This window comes from Hipposideros armiger, unplaced genomic scaffold (genome assembly GCF_001890085.2).
Source record: "Hipposideros armiger isolate ML-2016 unplaced genomic scaffold, ASM189008v1 scaffold_889, whole genome shotgun sequence".
Lineage (NCBI taxonomy): Eukaryota > Metazoa > Chordata > Mammalia > Chiroptera > Hipposideridae > Hipposideros > Hipposideros armiger.
Genome location: NW_017732239.1, coordinates 180,940 through 205,937, shown reverse-complemented (window position 1 = coordinate 205,937; position 24,998 = coordinate 180,940). Strand labels below are relative to the sequence as shown.

Genomic DNA, 24,998 nt, shown 5'->3' with positions numbered 1-24,998 from the left:
GTTATAGACACAAAATGGGTTTAAGCAGAGGGTGCTATGGAAATCAGATAAAGCAACAGTAAAGGGAACATAGCAGTAGCCACTGAATGGTTTTCTATAAATGATTGAAGGTGCTGTTGCTTCTCTGTTGCTGCTGGTGGCACCACCAATTACGGCCATTTTACCACGTGACTGCCCACTGTCTCATGTAACCCTCGGACCCAGCGTTGTCCTAAGGAAGTTCCTTAGACACTGAGCCTAAGCTTCCTCCAGTTTCCAGTGATTTACATGGGAACCATAATGTTGGAAATGGAATTTAATCAAATTTACTAAGATATATTTGGAGTACCTCCATGATGCATGACGTTTTAATAGCTACTGTGTAGAACGCAACAGTAAGCAAAGTAGTTTTTATCCTCAGTGAGCTCAACTGCATTCCTGTGGCAAACTTTTCCAAACCATTTTCTTTTTCCTTAACTTTCCATCAAATTAATTAGCTATGGAGCCTTTCCTTACCATCATAAAAATGTATCTTTTCAATCTCCTACTATGGGGAGTGTAATTACCAATGGCCCCAGATGCTGTGCTCTGAAACCCATCATGGTGTTGATAAAGAGGCCGCAAGTTCCGGTCGCCACTCGCAGCCATGACACATTGTGGTGGCAATAGTGAGGCCTGCCCCTGGGAACTGTAGGATTCACTGACTCATGACTTTGGCGAAGGGCTCTCCAGCAGCTGTGCCAAACTTTCTCACAACTGCCCCAAAGGCTAACATTTTCTCTCAGTCCCCCTTCCTGCCCTAAGTTTCTTCACTGTGGGTAGACCTGCCTCCCAGTCAAAAGGCACTCCTAGCCAACTCTGGCTTCCCCGTTTTCCCCCACAGGAATTTCCCCTAATACGTTTTCTGCATGTCGAATCTCTTTTTTCCCATTTGCTTTCAGAAGTCACAAACTATCACACCTGTTCTTTGGATTTCAATCCTATAACTACAAATGTAAGGAGTTCAGGAACGGTTTAATCCGTGAGCTTGAATCTCTAGGCAGAAATAGGTTTCAAAGAATAACTTCCAAAATTGAGCCACAGGATACCTTTAACTGGATGAGAAAAAAGCTGAATAAACATTTAAACTTGGCCTAATTGAAATGGCAGTAAAATAAATTTGCTGATGGATCATCCAAGGAAAATAGCCTGGTAATTAATTTTCTCACAAGGTCTAGAATAAGTGTTTGATAACCCACGAGGAGAGGGCTCAGTGAACTGTGACCGACAGATCAAATTCAAACAGCCCTCTCTTTTTGTAAATAAAGTTTTATTAAACACAGCTACACTCATTCATTAATATGTTGTGTATGGCTGCTTTTTAAATAACTGCAGACTTGAGTAGTTAGTTGCACCAGAGACCATCGGGCCCTCCAAGACTAAGATATTTACTGTCTGGCCCTTTACAGAAAAGCTGGCCAACCCCTGCAGTAGGACAGAAACTTCTAGAGAGCATGGGTTTTGTTTGGCTCGTTCACTGTTCTGTGCTTAGGATTTAGAACAGTACTTGGTACACAGTAGGCCCTCAATAAATACTTGTCGAATGATTAGGTTAACTGATATCATTCCCTTAATTTCTGTGGATTTTAGCCCAGTGCTTCCAAGCCTAGAGACAATGTCCCCAGGGCTGTGTGTTGATGGTAAACATACTCACAGACAGGTCAGTGTAGGACTTTGAACAGAAGCAGTCTACTGCAGAGATGTTCTGACCGAATAAGAACACTGAATGAAAGCATTTTCTCTGTACTCGGAGGAGCCTGGGAAATTTGGTCACCTTCCTGCCTCGCCAGTGCTCCTTTAGTGTTGGGGTGGGGAGAGGGAAGAAGTCAGATGACATCAACAGCAGCAAGCAGATCGCATGGTAATCTAAGAGAAGCCATTTTGATAGCAGTTGCTATTGACTGAGGGGAGGGCCCTTTCTGAGCCAGAGGGACCGCTGCTTGCGCATAGCTACATGAGCTTGTGGAAAAGAGCTCAGACTTCAGACACAGACTACCTGGGTTCCATTCTGACTTCTGTGCATTAGCTCTTTGGGGCAAGTTTCTTCTACTAGGATTATCTAATTTTCATATTCAAACATCCTCAGTTCTACCAAAAATTTTATAGGCATTTTATTTTTCAAGATTTAATAGTCTCTGTTATTTTGGAGCAATCATCATTTTTTTTCTTGAGATTTTTAAGAAACTTGGATCAATTGTTGTTTCAACTGTCCCATATTTAGAATTTTTCTGAATTTTTTTAATGATGTCTTTCAATGTACTCTTCCATCCCTCGTGGTTTCTTTAAGCTAGAAATGAAGTGTTAAGGCTCAATTAGATGGAGTTGAACATTGTGGTGGCAGCACTCCGTAGAATTGCTGGTCACTCCCTGCACACCTCACCAGCAGGCACAAATGCCAGCTCACCACACTCTCAGTGATGCTATTTTAACTTGGTTAGAGCGGAAGTCTCCATATCTCTTCATCTCAGCCATCTACTTTCCTCTTGGAAATTAAAAAGTAAGCTGTAGGGTGTACTTTGTCACCTTGCTCGTCATTGAGCAAATAAATAATTTCAGTTTTGTAAAATGGTGATCTTCTAAATCTCATTCCTTGCACATGTATTAGGCTTTATTCTTCTGTAAAAATCTAAGTGCCAAGGCATCAGACCTTGTGTTATATTTTTCATTTGAAAAACATCACTAAAGCACAAAGAAACATAAACCTACAAACAAGGCTGTTTTCAAAGTTAATATGCGGTGAAAGAAATTTTCTGTTATGGGAGACTTTCCTTTTAAAGGAATCAGAGGCACTTTTAAAAGTATTAAAGGAAGCTAACTGAAATTCTCTAGCTCCCTTTCTTTGAGAAACTAGACATTTTTATTTTTAAATTTTTATTTAAAAAAAAAAACTAAAAGTTTATAGTTCATAAATCCTCAGTTTCAAGTCTTATGTCTTCCTTACTCTGTGGTATATTCTGGAAAATTTAAGCTTTGAAATTGTTTTGGGGGGACTTGTTTCACACTCTTCACTGTACTCTTTTCTTTCTTTCTTTCCTTCTTTCTTCCTTTCTTATCTCTTCTTTCTTTCTTGCAGAGATGTTCTTTTGGAATGTGTCCATGCTAAAGAAGGAAATGTCTTTTGTCATTTTAATGGAACACTTAGATTATTGCTAAGCAGCCAGTTCCATAGACACATGGCAAGAGAGTGGTCCATTTATCATAGTTTCCTGTACAATTCTCTCAGTCTCCTGCTTTTGAACTTCAAGCCTATTTTAATACAGCAGTGGAGAGAGTTGAAATAAAGCAGCTATTGGGTCAAAGTGTTGAGGACAGAAGAGAAAAGATTGGCATCTGTGCTCAAAATTGGCCTGAGATGAACCGACACTTAGCCTGGACTTCTGCGATTCGTCGCCCTCTTTCTCTCTCATTTAGACACTGCTTTAGATTTAAGCTGTTATGGAAGTCCAGCTTGATATCCATGTAGCCTGTTACCCTCTCTCTGACCATTACCCAACTTGAAAAACAACTCACAGTTCATTGTCTAGCCTGTCATCCAACAAATAGCTCAGAGTGCCCCACTGTGTCAGGCCTCATGCTGGGTTCTGGAGGTCTGGGGTGCTCCAGACAGACTACTCCTGCTGACATTCACATGGAGCAGAAAAGACACCAAATGAGGGAACTGACAGGATGATTGCCAACAGTGATCATTCCATAAAAAAAAACAGGGTGACCTGATGGAAGATGACAAGGGAGTTACCTTACAGAGAGTGGCCAGGAAGGGATTCTCTGAGAAAGACTTGAACGGATGGGAAGAAAGTAGCCATGAAACTGGGAAGGGGTAGGCATTCCAGGCAGGGGAAACTACACGTGTAAAAACCCTGAGGTGGAAATCACTTTGGCATTTGAGGTGGGAGAAAGAAAGCCAACATGTTTGGACGATAATAAACATGGAGAAGACTGGCAGGAAGTGAGATCTGAGAAGTGAGCAGGGTCCTGATCACATAGGACCTTGTAGGCCAGGCAAAGAACTTCGGAATTCATGCTAATTTTAAACGGAAGCCATTGGCAGATTTAACATAGGAGATGGCGTGATCTGATTTATGTTTTTACAAAGATCAGTCTGCTTGCTGTGGAGCAAATAGACTAGAGGAAGAACAAAGTTGAGAAAAATTATAAGCTGTAGTAGTTTCCAGACTTAGATATAGGCAGCTTCATTTTTAATTTTGGATTGTTCCATTCTTTGCTCAGCGTTCCTTTATGCTCTTCTCAGACATGAACAACTTCTGTCCTTCGTAAAATTTTTTTAAAAAATTAGTATTTGAGAAAATTTGGTATAGAAAGTGTGATCAGAGAGCATGATGAATAAGGGAGAAAATATTTTATTTATTGGCATATGATATGTTTGATTCACTGAAACATGCACCTTTTGTTTATTCAATGAATGCTGAGTGTCTCCTCTGTGCCAAGCACTATGTAAGTGTCACCAAAATATACAGGTATCTCATCCCCAAATTTTTTATAAATTGTCATGCTAGATAATAAACAAACAAAAACTTATCTGTACAGAAAAATGTTTAATAGTTGAAAGGTATATTTTGTGTCTCCATCATCTTTACATTCTCTACCATTTTTTTTCTCTGCACTTCTCCTAACTTTATCTTCAAATTCCAGGTCCTCTTGCTCCTGTTTTCCCTCAAATCAAACAACTCAGAATAGGAAAACATTTTTTAAAACACTCCACAAATGCAAGTTTTGATAGGTACTGGTAACTTTTAGACTGGCTTTCTTGACAACTGTATAAATAAATCTTAGCGCTTAAAATTATTGTATTTAATTATTTTTTAGTTACAGTTTACATTAAATATTATTTTATATTAGTTTCAGATGTACAGCAGAGTGGCTAGACATTTATATAATTTATATAGTGATCCCCACATTAGTCTAGTACCCACCTAGCACTATACGTAGTTATTGCAACACTATTGACTATATTATCCTCTATTTTGTACTTTACATCCCCATGACTGTTTTGTAATTACCATTTGTATTTCTTAATCCCTTCACCTTTTTCACCCAGCTCCCCAACCCTCCTCCCCTCTGGCAACCATCAGTTTGTACTCTGTATCTATGAGTCTGTTTCTGTTTTATTTGTTCATTTATTTTGTTCTTTAGATTCCACATATAAGTGAGATCATATGGTATTTGTCTTTCTCAGTCTGACTTATTTCACTCAGCATAATACCCTCTAGGCCCATCCATGTTATTGCAAATGGTAAGATTTCATTATTTTTATGGCAGAGTAATACTCTATTGTATAAATGTACCACATTTTATTTGTCTAATCATTTACTAATGGGCACATAAGTTGCTTCTATATCTGGGCTGTTGTAAATAATGCTGCAGTGAACATAGGGGTGCATATATTTTTTTGAATTAATGTTTTGGACTTTTTCGGCTAAATACCCAGGAGTGGAATTTAGGACATAAGATAGTTCTATTTTTAATTTTTTTGAGAAGTCTCCAAACTTTTTGAGGAGTACACCAATTTGTAATCCCACCGACAGTGCACGAGGGTTCCCTTTTCTCCTAATTCTTGCCAACACTTAGTGTTTGTTGATTTATTGATGATAGCCATTCTGACAGGTATGAGGTTTTAAATTTGCTTTTCCCTGAGGATTAGTGGCATTGGGCATCTTTTCATATGTATTAGCCATGTGTATGTCCTCTTTGGAGAAATGTCTATTCAAGTCTTCTGACTACTTTTTAATTGGATTTTTTTTTATGTTGAAGTGTATGAGTTCTCAATAAATTTTGGATATTAACCCCTTATCAGATATATCAATGGAAGAATATCTTCTCCCATTTAGTATGCTATCTTTTCATTTTTTTGTTTTGTTGATGGTTTTCTTTGCTGTGCAAAAATTTTTAGTTTCATGTAGTCCCATTTGTTTAATTTTTTTTGTTGTTTCCCTTGCCCAAGGAAATAGGTCAGAAAAAATATTGCTAAGAGCAATGTCAGAGAGTTTACTACCTATGTTTTCTTCTAGGAGTTTTATGGTTTCAGATCTTACATTTAGGTGTTTAATCCATTTTGAGTCTATTCTTGTATACGGTGTAAGGAAGTAATCCAGTTTGATTTTTTTGCATGTATCTGTCCAGTTTTCCCAACACCATTGAATGAAGAGACTATATTTACCTCCCTGTATGTTCTTGATTCCTTTGTCATAGATTAAATACCACATAGGCATGGGTTTATTTCCAAGCTCTATATTCTGTTCCACTGATCTATGTGTCTGTTTTTATGCCAGTACCATGCTGTTTCGTTTACTATAGCCTTTGTATAGTTTGATATCAGCTAGCATGATGCCTGGTTCTTTCTCAAGATTGCTATGGTTATTCAGGGTCCTTTGTGGTTCCATATAAATTTTAAGATTATTTGTTCTAGTTCTGTGAAAAATGTCATTGGTATTTTGATAAGGATTGCATTGAATCTATACATTGCTTTGGGTAGTATAGACACTTTAATGATGTCAGTTCTTCCTATCCATGAGCACAGTATATGCTTCCATTTATTTGTATCTTCTTCAGTTTCTTCAGTGTCTTATAATTTTCTCTGTACAGGTCTTTTACTTCCTTGGTTAAATTTATTACTAGGTTTTAGGTTGGTTGTTTTTGATGTAATTGCAAATGGGATAATTTTCTTAACTTCTCTTTCTGACAGTTCATTATTGATGTATAAAAATGCAACTGATTTCTGAATATTGATTTTGTATCCTGCTACTTTACTGAATTCATTTGTCAGTCTTAATAGTTATGTTTTGTACACCTGAAACTAAAAATATAAAATAAAATAAGTTTAAAAATAGTTTGTTGGTGGAATCTTTAAGGCTCACTATATATAGTATCATGTCATCTGCAAGTAATGACAGTTTTACTTCTTCCTTTCCAATTTGGATGCCTTTTATTTATTTTTCTTGCCTGATTGGTGTGGCTAGGACTTCCAATACTATGTTGAATAAAAGTGGTGAAACTGAGCATCCTTGTCTTGTTCCTGATTATTCCAGAAGAATGATTTTAGTGTTTCCCCATTGAGTATGATATGAGCTGTGAGTTTGTAGTATATGGCCTTTATTATGTTGAGGTAGGTTTCCTTCATTCCCACTTTGCTGAGAGTTTTTATCATAAATGCATCCTGAATTTTGTCAAATGCTTTTCCTGTATCTTTTGATATGATCATATGATTTTTACCTTTCATTTTGTTTATGTGGTATATCACATTAATTGATATGTGGATGTTGAACCAGCCTTGCATTCCAGGAATAAATTCCATTTGGTTATGGTGTATGACCTTTTTAATATATTGCTGAATTCGATTTGCTAGTATTTGGTTGAGGATTTTTGCATCTATGTTCATCAGGGACATCAGCCTATAATTGTCTTTTTTGTAATGTCTTTGGTTTTCAAATCGAGTAATGGTGGCCTTGTAAAATAAGCTTGGGAAATTTCCCTCCTCTTTATTATTTTTTTTTAATTCATCTTTGAATGTTTGGTAAAATTCACCTGTGAAGCCATCTGGCCCAGGACTTTTGGTTGTTGGTAGTTTTTTGATTACTGACTTGATTTCATTAGTAGTAATCAGTTCAGATTTTCTGTTTCTTCTTGATTCAGTCTTAGAAGATTGTATATTTCTAGAATTTACTCATTTCTTCCAGATTGTCAAATTCATTGCCATACAATTGTTCACAATATTGTCTCATAATTCTTTGTATTTCTGTGGTGTCCAGTTGTCACTTCTCTTTCATTTCTGATTATATTTATTTGGGTCCTCTCTCTTTTTTTCTTGATGGGTCTGATTAAAGGTTTATCAATTTTGTTTATCTTTTAAAAAAATCAGCTCTTGGTTTCATTGATCTTTTGTATTGTTTTATTAGACTCTATTTTGTTTTTTCCACTCTGATCTTTATTGTTTCCTTCCTTCTACTCACTTTGGGGCTTGTTTGCTGTTCTTTTTCTAGTTCCTTTAAGTGCAAGGTTAGAATTTTTTATTTGAATTTTTTCTTGTTTCATGAGGTAGGTCTATTGCTATGAATTTCCCACTTAGGACTGCTGTTGTTGTGTTCCATAGATTTTCTAGGTTGTTATGTTTTCATACTCATTTGTCTCAAGGTATCTTTTGATTTCTCCTCTGATGTTATTTTTGACCCATTCATTGTTAGTAGCATGTTATTTAGCCTTCATGTGTTTGTGTGGTTTTCAGTTTACTTCTTGTAATTGATTTCTAGTTTCATACCATTATGGTTAGAGAAGATGCTTCATACAATTTCAGTCTTCTTAAATTTATTGAGACTTGTTTTGTGGCCTAACAGGTGGTCTATCTTGAAAAATGTTCCATGTGCACTTGAAAAGAATGTATATTCTGCTGCTTCAAGGTGAAATGCTTTAAAAATATCAACTAAATCCATCTGGCTTAGTGTATAAGTTAAGGCCACTATTTCCTTGTTGATTTTCTGTCTGGAAAATCTGTCCATTGCTGTCAATGGGGTGTTAAAGTACCCTACTATGATTATATCACTGTTGCGCTTGCACTTTATGTTGGTTAATATTTGCTTTATATATTTAGGTGCGCCTATGTTAGGTGCATAAATGTTTACAAGGGTTATATCCTCTGGTTGGATTGATCCCTTTATAATTATGTTATGTCCCTCTTTTGTCTCTTATTATAGCCTGTGTTTTAAAGTCTATTTTGTCTGATATAAATATTGCTAACCCAGCTTTTTTCGTTTGTTTGTTTGTTTCCATTTGCATGAAATATCTTTTTCTACCCCTTCACTTTTAGTCTGTGTGTGTCTTTCAATCTGAAGTTGTTCTCATGTAGACAGCATATGTTAAGGTCTTGTTTTCTTACCCATTTAGCTACCCTATGTCTTTGGATTGGAGCATTTAATTCATTTACATTTAAAGTGACTATTGATAATACATAGTTATTGCCATTTTATTATTCATATTTATGTTTTTCCCCCCATCTTCTTAAAGAAGCTCCTTTAATTTTTTTTTTGTTGTTGTTTATAATATTGGTTGGTGGAGATGAAGTCCTTTAGCTTTTTCTTGTCTGGGAAGCTCTTTATCCCTCCTTTAATTTTAAATGATAGCATTGCTGGGTAGAGTGGTTTTGGTTGTAGGTCCTTGCTTTTCATCACTTTGAATATTTCCTGCCAATCCCTTCTGGCCTGCAAGTTTCTGTTGAGAAATCAGCTGACAATCGTATGGGAGCCTTCTTGTAAGTAACTAGTTGCCATTCTCTTGATGCTTTAGCATTCCCTCTTTGTCTTTAACTTTGCCATTTTAATTATAATGTGTCTTTGTGTGGGCCTCCTTCGGTTCATCTTGTTTGGGACTTTCTGCTTCCTGAGCTGTATGTCTATTTCCTTCACTAAGTTAAAAACGTTTTCAGTCATTATTTCTCAAATAGGTTCTCAACTTCCCTGGTGGTCTAGTGGTTAGGATTCGGTGCTCTCTCAAATAGGTTCTCATCTTTGCTTTCTCTCTTTTCCTTTGGGTACCCCTATGATGTGAATGTTGTTACTCTTGATCTTGTCTCAGAGATCTCTTAAACTATCCTCAATTTTTTTTATTCTTTTTTTTCTTTTTGGTGTTCCAATTGAATGTTTTCTGCTTGCTACCTTGTCTTTCAAATCACTGATTAATGCTCCGAGTCATCTAGTCTGCTGACTAGATGGTTGTTGTAGTCTTCATTTTTTACTGTTTTTTCTTTATGGTTTTTATGTCCTTTTTATGTTTGCTATCTCTTTGTTGAAGTTCTTACTAAGTTCCTTGAGCATCCTTATAACATTTGTTTTGAACTCTGTATCTGGTAGGTGGCTTGTCTTCATTTTCTTTATTTTTTTTTCTGGAATTTTTTCCTGTTCTTTTTTTGGGACATATTTTTTTTTCCTCACCTTGCTGCCTCTCTGTGTTTATTTCTATGTATTAGATAGATCTGCTATGTCTTTCAGTCTGGATGAGATGGCCTTATGTAGTAGGTTCCCTGTAGGTCCTAGTGGCACAGTCTCCCTGGTCACCTGTACCGGGTGCTCCAGGAGTGTCCCTGGTATGGGTTGTGTGTGCCCTCCTGTTATACTTGCTTTGATTACTATTGGCACATCCATTGGTTGTATTGACCCTCAGGTTGACTGGCTGTGGGGTTTGGCCATGTCTAAGCCTTATGAGCTGCCATGGCAAAGGGTAGGGAGAGGGGGGTTGCCCTGTCGAGAAGGATTCACCCCAGCAGGCTCTGTTGCCTGCTGAAATAACCCTTTGGGTGTGTTGCTCATGTAGCTAATTGAATGGTGCTTTGCTGTGGTCTAAAACTGAACTCTGAGTATGTTAGTTTGGGGGGTCTCTTGAGAGGGGATCTGGTGCAGGACCAGGTCAGGCACTGAGGTTAACTGAGGTTATCTGGGGACTACCTGGTAGGAGCTACAAAGCAGTCCATGGTTGGTTGCTGCCTGTGCTGGACCTGGAGTCACATGGGGAAGGGCACTCTGTGAACCCAAGGTGACTGCCATCAGTACCATACCTGGGGTAGCTATGCAAAAAGCCTAGGGTACCCTGAGGCCTGATGCCACCTGCCAGCTTCCATAAGGCTCAGCTTCTGATAGAGCTTCATGTGGTATGTGAGTTGGGTGAGGCGGGGTCTCACGGAGTCCCCAGAGTGGGACAAGTGGTGTTCACCAGGTTAATGTAGATTCTGGTTTGGTGCCAGTGCTGAACCTGGAGCTACTCAGCAAAAATCTCAGAACACACTAAGGTCAGCTGCTGCCTCTTGCGTCCTGTAGATCCCCAAGAGTTGGCCAAGAAAGAGTGCAATGTGAGTGGGGCTATCTGCTGGTTGTGAAAGTACCTCTGGCATTTTGCAAGTTGAGTGGGAGTCACCAGGATGGAGCAAGCAGAGTTCACTGGCCCAATGCAGATTTAGACTTGGCAGTGTCGGGGAGGGCTCCACACAAGAAAGATGGTACCTGCCTTCCAGCCACATGGGAAAATGATTCCATACCTGGAAAATGACAATTGTCTCTTTTGTCCTCACCCTAAAGTCACACAACTCAGTCTTTTCCTGTATGTCTCTGATGCCTGAGTCACCATCCCTCTGCCAGAGCTGAGGGTGAGTGCCTGTGAGTGAGTGATTCTGTGCACAGGCCCTTTAGGAGGATGTGTGGGTTTCCCTGCAGCCTTCTGTCTCACCTGGGATCCCCAGTGTTTGTCACAGCCAGATGTTGTGAGGGCTCCTCTTCCCAGCACTGTTTCTTTGGGCTGGGGAGCCTGGTGTGAGGCTGGGGCCCCTTGCTCACCTGGGATGGAGAGACCTCCATGGCCAAGATATGTCTCCCATTCTCAACCATCATATATAGGTGTGGGGCCGGCCTATCCCACATCACTGCCCCTCCTACCAGTCTCAACATTGCTTCTTCTTTATATCCTTAGTTATAAAACTTCTGATCAGCTAGACTTCTGATGGTTCTCCAGGTTGATTGTTCTATAATTTAGTTGTAATTTTAATGTGGTCATGGGAAGAAGTAAGCACAGCATTTATCTACAATCTTGGATCCTCTTTCAAATTTTTTTTAAAGCACAAATGCTCTAGCTCACAATTTTCCACCCACCCAACCTCCATCCACCACCCCCACTCCCGGCAGAGCTGGGACTTTGGTGAAGGGAGTGAGGTCAAGTCATGAAAAACTGAATTATACATGTGCAGGGGCAGGTCCTGTCTTTATTTTACAGTGATATCATTATGTTCAACATAGATTTTTTGCTTTAATTTTGATCTTTCAAAATGTGCTAAAACACTATCTTTATTACTGAGTTTTTTGGTGCCTCCAGTTAAGCAATTCCCTCTTGTATCACCCTAGTCCCTGTCCTGTTCCCCTGAGAATATGTCTCCTTCCCCCACAATTTCCTATAGCCCAAGCCCAGCCCTGGCCATATTAGTATATGTTTGAAAGGGTTTTCTGTGTGTGCGTTTGATATAGGTTTAGACCTGCTACTACAAAGGAGGAATGCAGTCATGGTGTCATTTTAAGAGGAATACCATTTAGATTGATATTGACCCTCCAGAAGTTTTCCCAGGTCTCTTTTAAAGTAGTCCTAACAATGATGTGATGGTTATAAAAGTTCTCAGTGATATGGGGAGCTTTCTAAAACTAATTGTACTCTCCCTTGCCCTTTTTACCTCCCTTAAGGAAGAAGGGGGTCAGGGGAAGGACAGAGACAGAGAGGGAGAAGGACACTGCCACAGTTTGAAGGCATCCTCTAGGACTGGAGTAAGTGATGTGTGCTCAGAGGATGAGTGTGTTTGGGTTCACGGCTCATATACTCATGTTACATTAAAGCTTAGCTAGCAACATGAGTCTTCATGATTCCAGATGAGTGGAGCATTGACAGTTTCCAGAGGACCCAGTGAAGTACAGTTGAAAGGATAACTGCAATTTATCATCATTGGGATATAGATTCCTGATCACTTTATCTCCTCAGATTAAGACCCAGGACAGGATAGTATGACTCTCCCTCTCCTTAGGTTTTTGTATAGGGCAATAGAATTAGAGTCACACTATCTGGGTTTGAAACCCAGCTCTTCCCTTTGTTCCTGTGTCAATTTTAGCCACTTGCCGAAACTGTTTCCTCATTTATGAAATGATGATAATAATTTCCCCTTCAACAGGTACCCATGTCTATGTAATGATATGACATCTGGAAGGGCTGATGTGACCTAACATTATAGATGTTCAGTAAATGCGCAATCATGAAATTGCCTAAACTATGTCAAAAGTTGTTTGCACCTTTCTAATTGCTTTATGTAAGATGATAGATCAAAGCAGGCATATTGTACATACCTATTAGTTATTGTTAATTATACACATTATCTAAGATCTTATACTGATACTCATTGCACTTGTAAATATTGGTGATAATATATGTAAAGCAGCTAGCATGGTGAAATAGCCTAGGGATTCAGGACCCAAAAATTTAAATATGGAAATACATTTAACAACTCAATTTTCTCATTCAACTGCAACTTCAATCTCAAATAAACATAATTTTAAGAAACATGTAAAGCATTAGTAGAATGTAGATCATGTAATTAAATATTCTGGAAGAGATATTAATTTAAAAGAAAACACAGCTAAATAAAAAACCCAAAATAATTGTTTTCACTCTTTGTGTTGGAAGTTTGAAATGTTTGTATCTTTTATCTTCAGGTGCTAAATCAAACTTCTAGACTTGAAATACAACTGCTGGAGAATTCAGTATCAACATACAGGCTAGAGAAGCAACTTCTTCAACAGACAAATGAAATTGGAAAGATTCACGAGAAAAATAGGTGAGTATTGTATTCCAAAAATATTTACACATGGCTTATTTATATTCTCCACACTTTGCCAACTCTTAAAAAAATGATTACAGTGGCTTTCAAAAAAAAAGGAATAAATGTAGAGCCAAATTAATTTTGAACATAAAAACAAAGGAAAGCTTAAGGTGTATATAGCAAGTGTGTCAACAATAAGATTAACACTGTTGTTTACACTCTTGAACTATTTGCTTTTCATAATTTTGAACACTAATTTATCTAATGTTCAGTTGTTTAAATTCCACCATATCCTCAAAAATTAATTGATTCTATGACTAAATTCAGTGACATAAAATATTGACAGTTTACAGCAGAATCAAAAATCTATAGCAATAGAGGAAAGAACAGAGCCATTAATTTGGATTACCACTCTACCTGCTCTTAAGCTTGTACCAAGCTACAAAATTATTGAATTTCAGATCTTGTTCTAGAAAGAGGCAAAATTTATTTTGTTTCTAGAAAATTATTTACCTGTAAAGTTGATTCGAGAGTTTGTTTGTTTGTTTTTCCCCCATTTAAAACCATTTCCCCTGGACCTAATATCTGGCTAGCTTTATAGATGTGTTTTTATAAACTATGAATCATCTTAGGTAAATGAAATGGATCTTAGGCATCTTGAGAGCTGGAATGACACATAGATTATATGATTTTGAAGTCATTGGCATTCATGATGGACAATTCAAACAAAGCACTGACCTCTGTAGGAAAGTATATTGTATATTTAACTGCACTTCTTCTAGATATTTGGATGGCTTGAAGATGTTTCAGTTCCTGTGCACTATATTGAGTTAAAGACCGTTGTTTTGCTAGAAACTAGTTAAATACCATTGTGTTGATGGAACTAGAACTTTCATCATATTCCAAACCAGGAAGGCACCTTAGAGGACTGCTAGTTCTCTTACTTTACAGATGAGGAAATAGACTAATTGGAAGTGAGTGATCTGTCCAAGGTCATACAGCTTACTAGTGGCACAACTGGGATTATAATTCAGGTTTCTTTGTTCCTAGCCCTGCTCTTTCCACTGTAGTCCATGGTCTCTGGGTACTATCGCAACCTAGGAGGATTTCCCAACTTCACGCTAAACATAGACCTAACGACAACAATTATAATTAAACTTTAAATTGCTCTTGGTTTAGAGTCTGAAAGGGGTCACTCATGCTCTATGACTTGTATTTCTAAGTTTTACATTTATTTATCTTTGTACTGTGTCATGGGGTAAACTGTATAACTATAAATAAACTTGACAGGACTTGACCCTGAACTGGTTACATGATGAAATCTTCTGGAATTAAAAATTCTGTTGAAAAGTACCATTTATCCTACTGCAGTTTCACAGTAACCAGATGCATACACATAAAAGGTATACTTTACTTCAACTATCCCTTGATTTAAGATCCCACCCTGTTTTAACTTTGTCCCTAAAAGTGAACCCCATTTATAGCGATATATTTCAAGATGCTATTGTGAAAGCTTTGCCTAGGAATGAATAAGTAAAACAATGACAATTTTACCATTTTAAGGCTGTTTTTATAATTCTATAAGTAACACATTTATTGTAGAAAAAAGAGAAAGTACACAAAACAAAATTAAAAATTACAATCCCATCACACTGAGAGAGCTGCCTATGTTGCTATATATTATATATCAATATGGTTTTCACAAAAGTTGTATCATGCTGTACACACTGTTTTGCAGCCTGATTCCTTTGGAGATAGACATCTTTTCTAATCAATAAACAGTCCTCTAATATCATTCTTGATCACTGCATGGCATTTCATTTTATCGATGTTACCTGCAGTGGTCTTAATCTGTCTCTCACTAAGTATGCTACTACATATGACTTATCTTTTAAAAAATTGTCAGCATGAATTTACATTATTCAGTCCTTCCCCTGCTGATATGTGTATTATCTCTTGGTCTACATTTGACAACTTTAGCTGTCAGGATGTCGTAAATATACTGGGAACCCTGAACGGCCTCATCCTTAACTATGATAACCAATGCCGTCCTGAAGTGTCACTGTACTCAGTTCTCTCCATTTCTCTGTGTCTCTGTGTCTCTGTCTCTTTCCCTCCCTCCTTCTCATATTCATACTTTCTTTTATTTCTTCTTCTCCTCCTTTTTCTTCTTCTTTTAAAAAAATATATCCTTTCTACCCTAATTCTAGATCAGTTTGGACTTTTTGTCTTTCTATCATGATTCTTGATATGACATCTGGTGTCATTTTCTACTATGGATTTCTCACCATGAATGTTCTTTTTTTTTTTTTTTTTTTTAGCTGAGCCATCCTGCTACCTGTTGGCAGCTCAGCGGCNCTCAGCTCGGGCTGGACTCGAACCGCTGTTGCTCAGAGCTCAAACTCTTGAGCAAGCTCTTAACCAACTGAGCCACTTAGCCGGCCCTTGAATGTTCTTTTTTTTTTAGGGGAAACTGCTTAAAAGTTGTTCTCTCTGTTCCATCGGTAAAGCTAAGTCAAGGTTCAAGCTCTCTAAAGAGCTTCACTGCAGGTCAGGCAGAAGCGACTTCTCCATGCACCACAGCCTCTCAGAGGAACCTGACCCCTGACCCCAAACACATGCATGCATTCTGCTGATGAATTTTTGCCTCGTTGAATTCTAATTTCTAAGGAAAATTCAGATTTACATATATAAATCATACCATTTATTGCTAATAATATTGTTTCAGGATTATAACAATTCCATTTTCCATCAATATAGGTATTTCACAATAAATTCAGGGATTTACATTTTTAATTTGAAACTCATTTCTGTGCTATGCTGACAAAAACGTATCTTTTACTCCTACGCTTGCACCCCTTTCTTATTTGACCCTTAATGATGCCATTACTTCACATGTGGTTCCTGGGTTTATTTTTCTATCAGTGTGCTATCTCTCCTGGCATTGCCATAGCTCTAGTTATCTGTGTCTTCCTGTTGAAGGGGCCAACGTTATGTAATAGAGTGTCAGTGGAACATCTATTCTTAAACCAGGCAAATTCTTCCATGAACCACTTTAAAAAAAAGTGTTTTTCTTTATAAAAACCAAAAGGACCCAGTGGTAATACACAGCATATTTTCCCTATTCTGTTTAGTGTTGTTGTATATTTTCATCTGTAAAATGGAATTAGAGGAACTCTGCCAAGTACCTACTAGAGCTGGGGTCGGCAAACTGCTGCTCGCGAGCCACATGCAGCTCTTTGGGTACATACATGTGGCTCTAGTAAAATTGAAAATGAAAATAAAACTATCATAGCACCGTTTATAAAATTTTTAAAGGATATTATTCACAGAATGGTGGTTTCATTTGTTTTATGTCGCCCAAATAATTTTTAATTTGTTGTGAGGGACAGGATTGGCTCTTCCGTCTCAAAAGTTTGCCAACCCCTGTGCTAGAACAACAAAGAAATGTGGGAGCCATAACCCATTTAAGTGAATAGAAGGTCAAAGTCAAACAGGAAGCTGTTCTATAGATTTTAAAATAGCTTATTGATCATCCCTACCAATTCCTTAAATGAATCTTCATCCTCCAAATGACAAGGAAGCTATGTCTCCATTGCGGCATGTCTGAAATGTAGGAACAGCATGCCTTTCGTCAGCCAGGCCTGGTTTGAATCAGCTAATGCACTTTGCAAAGGGGATTATCTAAATTAAGCTGTGCTTCCTCCCCAAGGAATGCCAGGGGTTGTGTCTGGGTGTGTGACTTCCCAGCTTGGAGTATGATGGGGCTTCAGCTGCCAATTCCGTGAGGTGAGGTGGCCCTGAAGAAGGTGCACCACTTCTTTGGCAGAACGAGCAGTAATATTTTATGAACAGGATTATACTCCACAATCACGCTGAGCGCTCCTGCTGATTTCCATCCTGACCAATTAAGTGCATCACTTGTAAGGTTAAAAATGGATTATAGGCCTCATTGGATTCACATCTTTATCCCCTACATGGCAAAAGACACAAAGCAGGCACAGGATTAACGTTTGTTCTACCATTTGTTTTCCTAACAAACTAGCTGGGAGGCGTTGACTCTAAGAAGCTTTCAGTTTGTTTTCTTTAGGATTTTTTTTTCTTTTGTTGGATGCTATCCTCATTTCAAAACTTGGTTTTGTTTCTTACCTCAAGGAAACAGCACTGGGCAGTAAGGAGTCAGTAGCTGGTCCATACAATTGAAATTATACAACCAAGAACCCCAGAAATGGGAAGCAGTAATATTTACCTTGCACATAGGGGGTTGGTACAACCATGAAGTGTGACATGTAATTGTCAACTTCTATCAGATTCCTCCAATATGTTTCCTGTCACTTTTGCTTAAAACAGTAGGAAAGAGGGGAACAGGGAAAGATGTCATAATGCAAATTTCTTCAACTGAAATAATGTGTAAATGATCTTTTGGTCTAAAGATGTGGTTAACTGACCAGCTTTCAAGGCACCCGCCCTTCTCCGACTTAACCCCAACTCTTTCCAATGTGGGAGCACAGCCAGACGAAAAAAATATTCTAGAAGAAAATGTTCTGCCTCACTATGGCACACAGGGAGGGAAATCAACATTCCATGCATACAAAGATGAAGCACTTGGGTTTTCTTGATACTTGTGTTGAATATTCAGAGGAGTAGTAGATTGGGGGAGGGGTGCTATCACTTTGTGGGGGTATAAATGTCTAACTATTTCATTGTTTTGTACACCTGAACTAATTAAAAAACAAGAATTCAACAAGAACAACAAAAAGATTAGGGAGATTCTTAATAAGAGCATCCAGAGTGAAGTGAAACTACATATGATGGTCATTCTGATGTACTTTTAGCAAACTATCTGCTGCCTAGATATCTAATAGCAGGTGAACATCTGTGCCAGGTGCTTTACACACAATACTGTTAATCCTCCAACTAATTCTGCAAAGTACCTATTATTTCCATTTTATATATAAAGAAACTGAAGTTTACAGAGGTCAAGTAACTTTCCTATGACCAAACAGCTAGTGTATGGCTAAAGGAGGGTCCCAGTGCATGATGATTCTCTCTTTTAATTATTATAAAAATATTTTTCCAATGTGATGCAGCCTTGAGATTAATTGATGTGGTTGTCAAGTTATTTTCTTAACACAAACAAATATAAATTTGAGGAAAGGGGTAGGCCAGTTGTTTTTGGCCTATTCCAAAAGAGATCATTATTTATTCCTCCTAATACTGGAGTAGGAAATATAAACTATTTATTTTACCTTGGGAATTCACTGAACTTCTTTGACAAGCCTCATCTATCTTCTAGCTGGAGTTTATGGAAAGTTATTATGTTAATTAATTTGAAGTGATTGAAGTGTGTGTAATTTCAAGATACTAATTATGTCTTACAAACAAAGCACTATAGTAGTATAATAGAGTATTGGTTTTTAATACTTAATATGACCAAAGAAATGAAAAGTTAAATCACAGTGTTTTTAATTAAAACTATGCTCCATTTGATAAATTCTTTACAAAATACTACAGTACAAACTTGATAACTTCTAGCATTAAATTAGGCTGAATTATGTTAGTTGTATGTAGAAGGGATCAAGGAAAAGTATTTGAATTTATACTACTCTATTCTATATTGTAAATTGTAAACAAGACACTGATTGAATAGAGTATTTTTCTCTCATGCTTTTTAAAAATGAGTTTAATGCATACAATTTTCTTTTTCATTTAAACTCTATTAACCTCAGGATATTAGAGTGGAACAGAATTCTGAATCAAACTGGAAATCCAACAGCCATCTTAATTCTTTCCTTTTCTTGATTCCTTACAACTCACTTATGAATATTGATGCTGTCAATTCCATGTCTTAAAATATTTTTCCAGTCTATCCTGTTCTTTCTATGGGGTTGTCAGAAAAGTCATGATGCATTTTTGCAACGAAAAACAGAGAAAAAAATATGTCATGACTTTTCTGACAACCCAATATTTCCACTGACTGGGTCTTCGGTCGAACTCACATTAGTCCTTGTCTCAGCCTTTGCAGTGTCCTCTGTGCCTTAAGCCTTACCGTCTCTCAAACCTATCCGACAGAGCTCTGGCACTGTCTTCTTTCTAAAATGCAAGTCAGATTACTTTCCCCTTTGGTTGAGGTGCCTCCACACACTAATTCAGCCCAACTTTTAAATCTCTGGACAGAATCCACCTAACCCCCTAATGATTCTCTGTAACTGACCGAAGAAAGCTCAAGTTCTTTAGCATCAAACACAGTCCATGATCCTATTCTGATGGCCTTACTTCCCCAAGTCTTCTTACATTTTCTAAAGTATGGTCTGAGAGCTAAGAGAATGAGCTCTGAGGCCAGACTGCCTGAATTTCGCTTTTCCTTGGTCCTGTTATAACCAACTCTGCCACATATTATTTATGTGGCTTTGAGCAAGTTCCTTAAACTCTCTGTGCTTTAGCTTCCTAATTTGTAACACAGGAATGATGAAAACAGTGGTGCATGGCGTTGATGTGAGAATGAGTTAATACATATAAAGCACTAACAGTGCCAGATGTACACAGTAAGTGTTTATGCTAGTTGTTAGTATCACACGGAAGACTTGATGTTATTTCAGATATATTTAATGTTTGACTTGTCTGGAATGCCCTGCAGTTCCTTATTCAACTCACCAACTTCGACCTGTACTTCAAAACTCAGTAGACGAGGGTTAAAGGGATCAAATATATGGTGATGGAAGGTGGTAAACACACAGTGTGATATATAGATGATGTATTACAGAATTGTATACCTGAACCCTATGTAACTTTACTAACAATTGTCACCCCAATAAACTTAAAACAACAACAACAAAACAAACAACAAAAACAGTGCAGACATTACCCCATCCAAGAACCCTTCTCTGACTGCCAAATAGACCCAGTGATTACAACTTATGCGATAACACTGTACCTTGTCCCCCAACCATTATTTCACCTATCCCATCACACTCATTGTAGTGTGTGTGTGTGTGTGTGTGTGTGTGTGTGTGTGTGTGTGTGTTTATCTGTCTCTCTACTATTAGGCTGTGACTTCTGGAACACAGAGGCTGTGTTTTATTTATTTTTGTCTTCATGCTCCTAGGAATACTTCTCTACACATAATATATGTAGTATTAAATGCTCTTTGAATGTTGAATGAATGACAAAACTGGTAAATGTCTCAGTAGCTCTATCCCAACAAACATTTTCTATGTACACACACACACACACACACACACACACACACACACCTGAAAAATATTTTTAAGGGAAAATACAAATCACATAGTTTATACTACATATTATAAATATATTAACTGTTCTTAACATAAATAAAATAGAGATGGTATTTCAACTGCTATTCTGCATCCCCTCAAACCCCTTGCAAGGCATGCAGGGTTACCAGTCTAAGGTTCACAGAAGGTTACCATATTCTGAGGTTCACTAATTCACCCCAATTTTTAAATCTCTCAACAATGTATTTCCAGACCATTCTAGACTCATGACTGTTTACCACATCTCTCTGATTAATAAAAAAAGTAACACAAACTTGATCTAAACATTAAATTATATACAAGTATATAACAATTGAAAGTCAAAGTCTCCCTAATTCCATAACATCCACCAACACCACCCTCTGTAGAGAATCACCAACAGATTAACAATTTGGGGCTTCTTCTTTCAGACTTTTTCTATGAATATACTAAGGTATACATGTGTATATAGAGTGTGTATATTTGTGTATGTATTTTCAGACACATACCCTTATACAGTCGCACACATACACAAGTACATATTTATATGATGTAGCTGTATAGATTGTAACTATTTTATAAGTGCTGGGTTTATTTCTACTTCATAATAATTTATCATGACTATATTACACTGGTAACTATACAGCTGTACCCCATTCATTGTTATAGACATACTATAATTTACTCAAATTTTTATGTGATTTAAAATTTTCATAGATACTGACAAATTATCTGAGGATTTTATATCCCTGCCATGTGTGCCCAAGCTTCTGATTTCCACAAACATTACTGGCCGTTTTATTAACCTTGTCTCCCTGAGAGGTTAGCTTGTGCATCTTTTCACATTTATTGACCATTTGCGTTTCTGCTCCTGTGATTAGCCTATAATGTATGTTTCTTATTTTTTATTAGATTGTTTATGTTTGCTTTATTAACTCATATAAGCTCTTTAATGAATATTTAAAACATTTCATATATGTTGCAAAAACAAATCTTTCATTTATTTTTCAATCTCTTTTTGTAGAAATATTACATTTTTATGGCATGAAGTGTACCTTTTGCTTTCCTTCTTGCTTTCTGGCTTCTGCAACATATTATGCTTATTCTTATTTATCCCCAACTTTAAAACATTTGTTTGCCAATGTTTACTTGTAGTAATCTATACTTCTGTCCTCATTTTAATTGCAACAATATTTAACTTCATATCGTGAGAGAAAATATACTCTGTACAAGTATCAACTTAAAGTATAAATTTAACCTGAGCTTATTATACCCTTGTTTTAATGAGAAAAAGAAGTATATATGCATCACTCTTTAAAATCCATATTTGCAACACAAGTTGACACCTTACATATTAAAAATAAAATTTTAAAATTGAAACATCTGCAAGTAGGTTCAGACAAATAAAGACGAAAAGATTTCTTCATTGGAACACCTTCCTTTTTGTTTAAGGGCTATCTTTATACACACAGAGTTCAGGCAACTGTCACTGCTGTGAATTCATTGACTGCTATGTTAAGAACTCTATTGTGGGAAACAATTTGAAAGGGAGAGCTTTTTCTGTGAAAGCTTCAAGATGTGTTCAATGATTTGAAATATTTCCAATTAGATATGTTGGAGGAGGCAGACTGTGGAAATGAGGGGAAAAAAGTTAACCAAAAACTTCCAATCAGGCTTTGTGTATGCTCGACTAGAACCTTTTACTGAGGTTCAAGGCCTAGGCTATTTTGTTTATTTTATTCTTCATTAAAGTGCGTACCTCTGCCTCAAACTAGAAGTTAAGTGCCAAAATTCTATGTATGTCTCTTCTCAAAGTGTTTCCAGAAAGCTGGGAAACAGGAAATACTGAGAATCCTGTGAGAAACTTTGTCTTTGTAGATTAAGATTTAAGTGCAGTTTCATAAATTGTTGTTCCATGGAACATTAATTCTAAAAGATGCATCATAATAAAAACTGTTTATTTAATTTAGGCTTCTCAGAAACTTGATAATGGAACTCTTAACTAATAAAATACTGAATGCACTCTAGAAAGCAGTGACTGGAATTTGGAATCAGCCTCCAGATTTCGGACTATGCTTTGAAACCTAAACTAAACTTGTTGAGGAAGGTCATCCTCAGGGAAAATATGACTACTTTGCCTGTCTAATTCTAAGACACTGGAGCTGTAACTTTGTCCTTTAGATCAACCTTTATATAGAAAGTTATTCATGCCTATCTCAGGTGGCTTCTCCCACCTGACCTGAACAGGGAAAATGTAAGAGAACCAATAGGACAAAATGGGATACGATCAATAATATATTGAGTAAGAAAGTGAACTTTGATGGTAGAGCAGTTAAGGCAGCGTGATGCTTAAGAAAATACCCATTCCGATTAAATAGAAAGCCTGGTTTGGCAAAGAAATTTGTTTCTTATACCTGTAAAAGATGAATAGGTTGAAATATTGTGAAACACAAGCTCCCAGGTTAAACAGATGGAGAGCAGCAAATATTAAGAAGATGTTAAAGTGATGCCTGATTCCTGATAAAAATAAATGGGTGGAAATAGGTAGAGATTATGTTATACTAAATCAAACAGATAAAACTCTAATGCTGGTTTTCACAGCACAGGGATACTGTGGGCAGATTTCTAGTTAGAAGACACAATATGTGCACAATTTTGGACAAGATATTTAGATTCTTGCCTATAAACAGGTTTGTACTATGTACTCAGTCTATACCATTATATTGCTTTAAGAATCAAAGGAGATAAGAGTTTAAAATGCACACAACTATAATCATATATTACAACAATGTGATGAATACGTGGAGCTAGCATATGAATTTTTCTGGCAAGAAAGTTTTGGATTCAAACCAGTTTGGAAATAGTGATGAGGAAGGGCTGACTTCCCAAGTAGCTAATAACCAATGGATGACAAGTATCAAAGGAAAGAGAATACAGTTTTGGAAGCCAAATATGAAGAAAAGATGGAAGGGGATGAGCAGTGTCAATGAATATGGAAGGGTCAAGAAGAGATCATTCTTGCCTGAAGAAGTCTAAAAAGTTACTGTTAATATACAAGACATACCTAATACATAAAAGTAGAGAATTACTGGAGTACAGAAGTTATTAAAATAATTCCAAGTGAAGAAATGCAATGAGAAAATGACTGGAAAAGATAATTAACTGGTAAAACCTGCCATTTGGGAAGCAATGCAACAGGTTTCCAATATGCTAGCAGTTTTCATGCGTATTATTTTTTATGTTTATATTTTATTCCAAATCTTGTGAGATGTCTGTGATGGAGAGCAGGCTTCTTGCTTCCATGAGCAGCCTCTTCTTTACATGATTATCTATTGGGTTGTCAGAAAAGTCATGGTGTATTTTTCTGGTTTTCATTGCAAAAATGCGTCATGACTTTTCCAACAACCCAACATTTAAGATGACAGGTTATACTGATGCCCTTTATACTTGGTAGTCATGGTGCATTAAAAGTTGCATGGTGAATTATCAAAATTAATGTACTTTCCAACACACTATGTATATATTTCTTCTATGTAGGAAATTCAGGCCTTTTCTTCCACAAGCCAGTGTCCACAATTGTTTTCTTTGGCACCAGGGCTTCTTGGATCAACTTTCCATTTAAACTCTTTCCAAATTACCCTGAAAAACAAAACAAAACAAACAAACAAAACTCCTTTATTGACATCTCAGGTAGTGGCCATCTTTGAGTATATATGTCCGCTTGAATGAGAAACACACCTGAAACTAATAAAACAAACAAACAAATAAATAAAAAGGAATGTATCAAAAGTAGAAAGTGGAAAAACATTGATGCACAACATTTTTTAAATTATTATGTCTGAAACAGATGTTACTTATAGCTGATATTGTTTTATTTGAGGTTTTCTCTCTAAAAATAAATCCTTAGAGTAGAAGTAGTGTCATCTTATACTTTACATGTGCCAAGAGCACTACTGGCATTTAGCAAGTAATAAATGCAAGTTGTAACTATAGCACAATATTTTCCAAGCCAGGATGTCACCTACCGATTAGGAAAACTTAAAGGTTATTGCTCAGTTTATTTCAGGAACAAAATGATAATTCAGAATTTTTATCTAGTATTATATGACTGTAACATCCAAATTTTGATCTTTCCATTATTGTCATTTTAATAGTTAATTCTAAGGTTTCTTGGCAGTATACGATAACTCCTGTGAATTTAAAAGACAATTGTCTTATAAGTTAACTGACTCTATATTATGGGCATTTTGCATCTGATCATTACCCTGGGAGAAACAGGAATAATTAAAGAGTAAACTGAGAGTGAGCCAAGGCACCAGTTGTAGTTAATTCTCAGACCTGAAGGCCAAAAATTAATAGGCACAGAGAAAACCTCTGACATC

At 36.9% G+C, this 24,998-nt stretch overlaps 1 protein-coding gene across 4 annotated transcripts in view; it reads left to right on the top strand.

The window, feature by feature from the left end:
- The window catches only part of ANGPT1 (angiopoietin 1), a 254,882-nt gene that overhangs the window by 143,079 nt on the left and 86,805 nt on the right, over nucleotides 1-24,998 (top strand). For 3 of the 4 annotated variants that reach the window (XM_019630086.1, XM_019630087.1, XM_019630088.1), the window contains exon 3: nucleotides 13,254-13,375. In XM_019630086.1, coding sequence (XP_019485631.1) covers nucleotides 13,254-13,375 — 122 coding nt within the window. Of the gene's footprint in view, nucleotides 1-12,260; nucleotides 12,318-13,253; nucleotides 13,376-24,998 lie in introns of those variants that run through there. The other variant, XM_019630089.1, reaches the window with a different exon arrangement.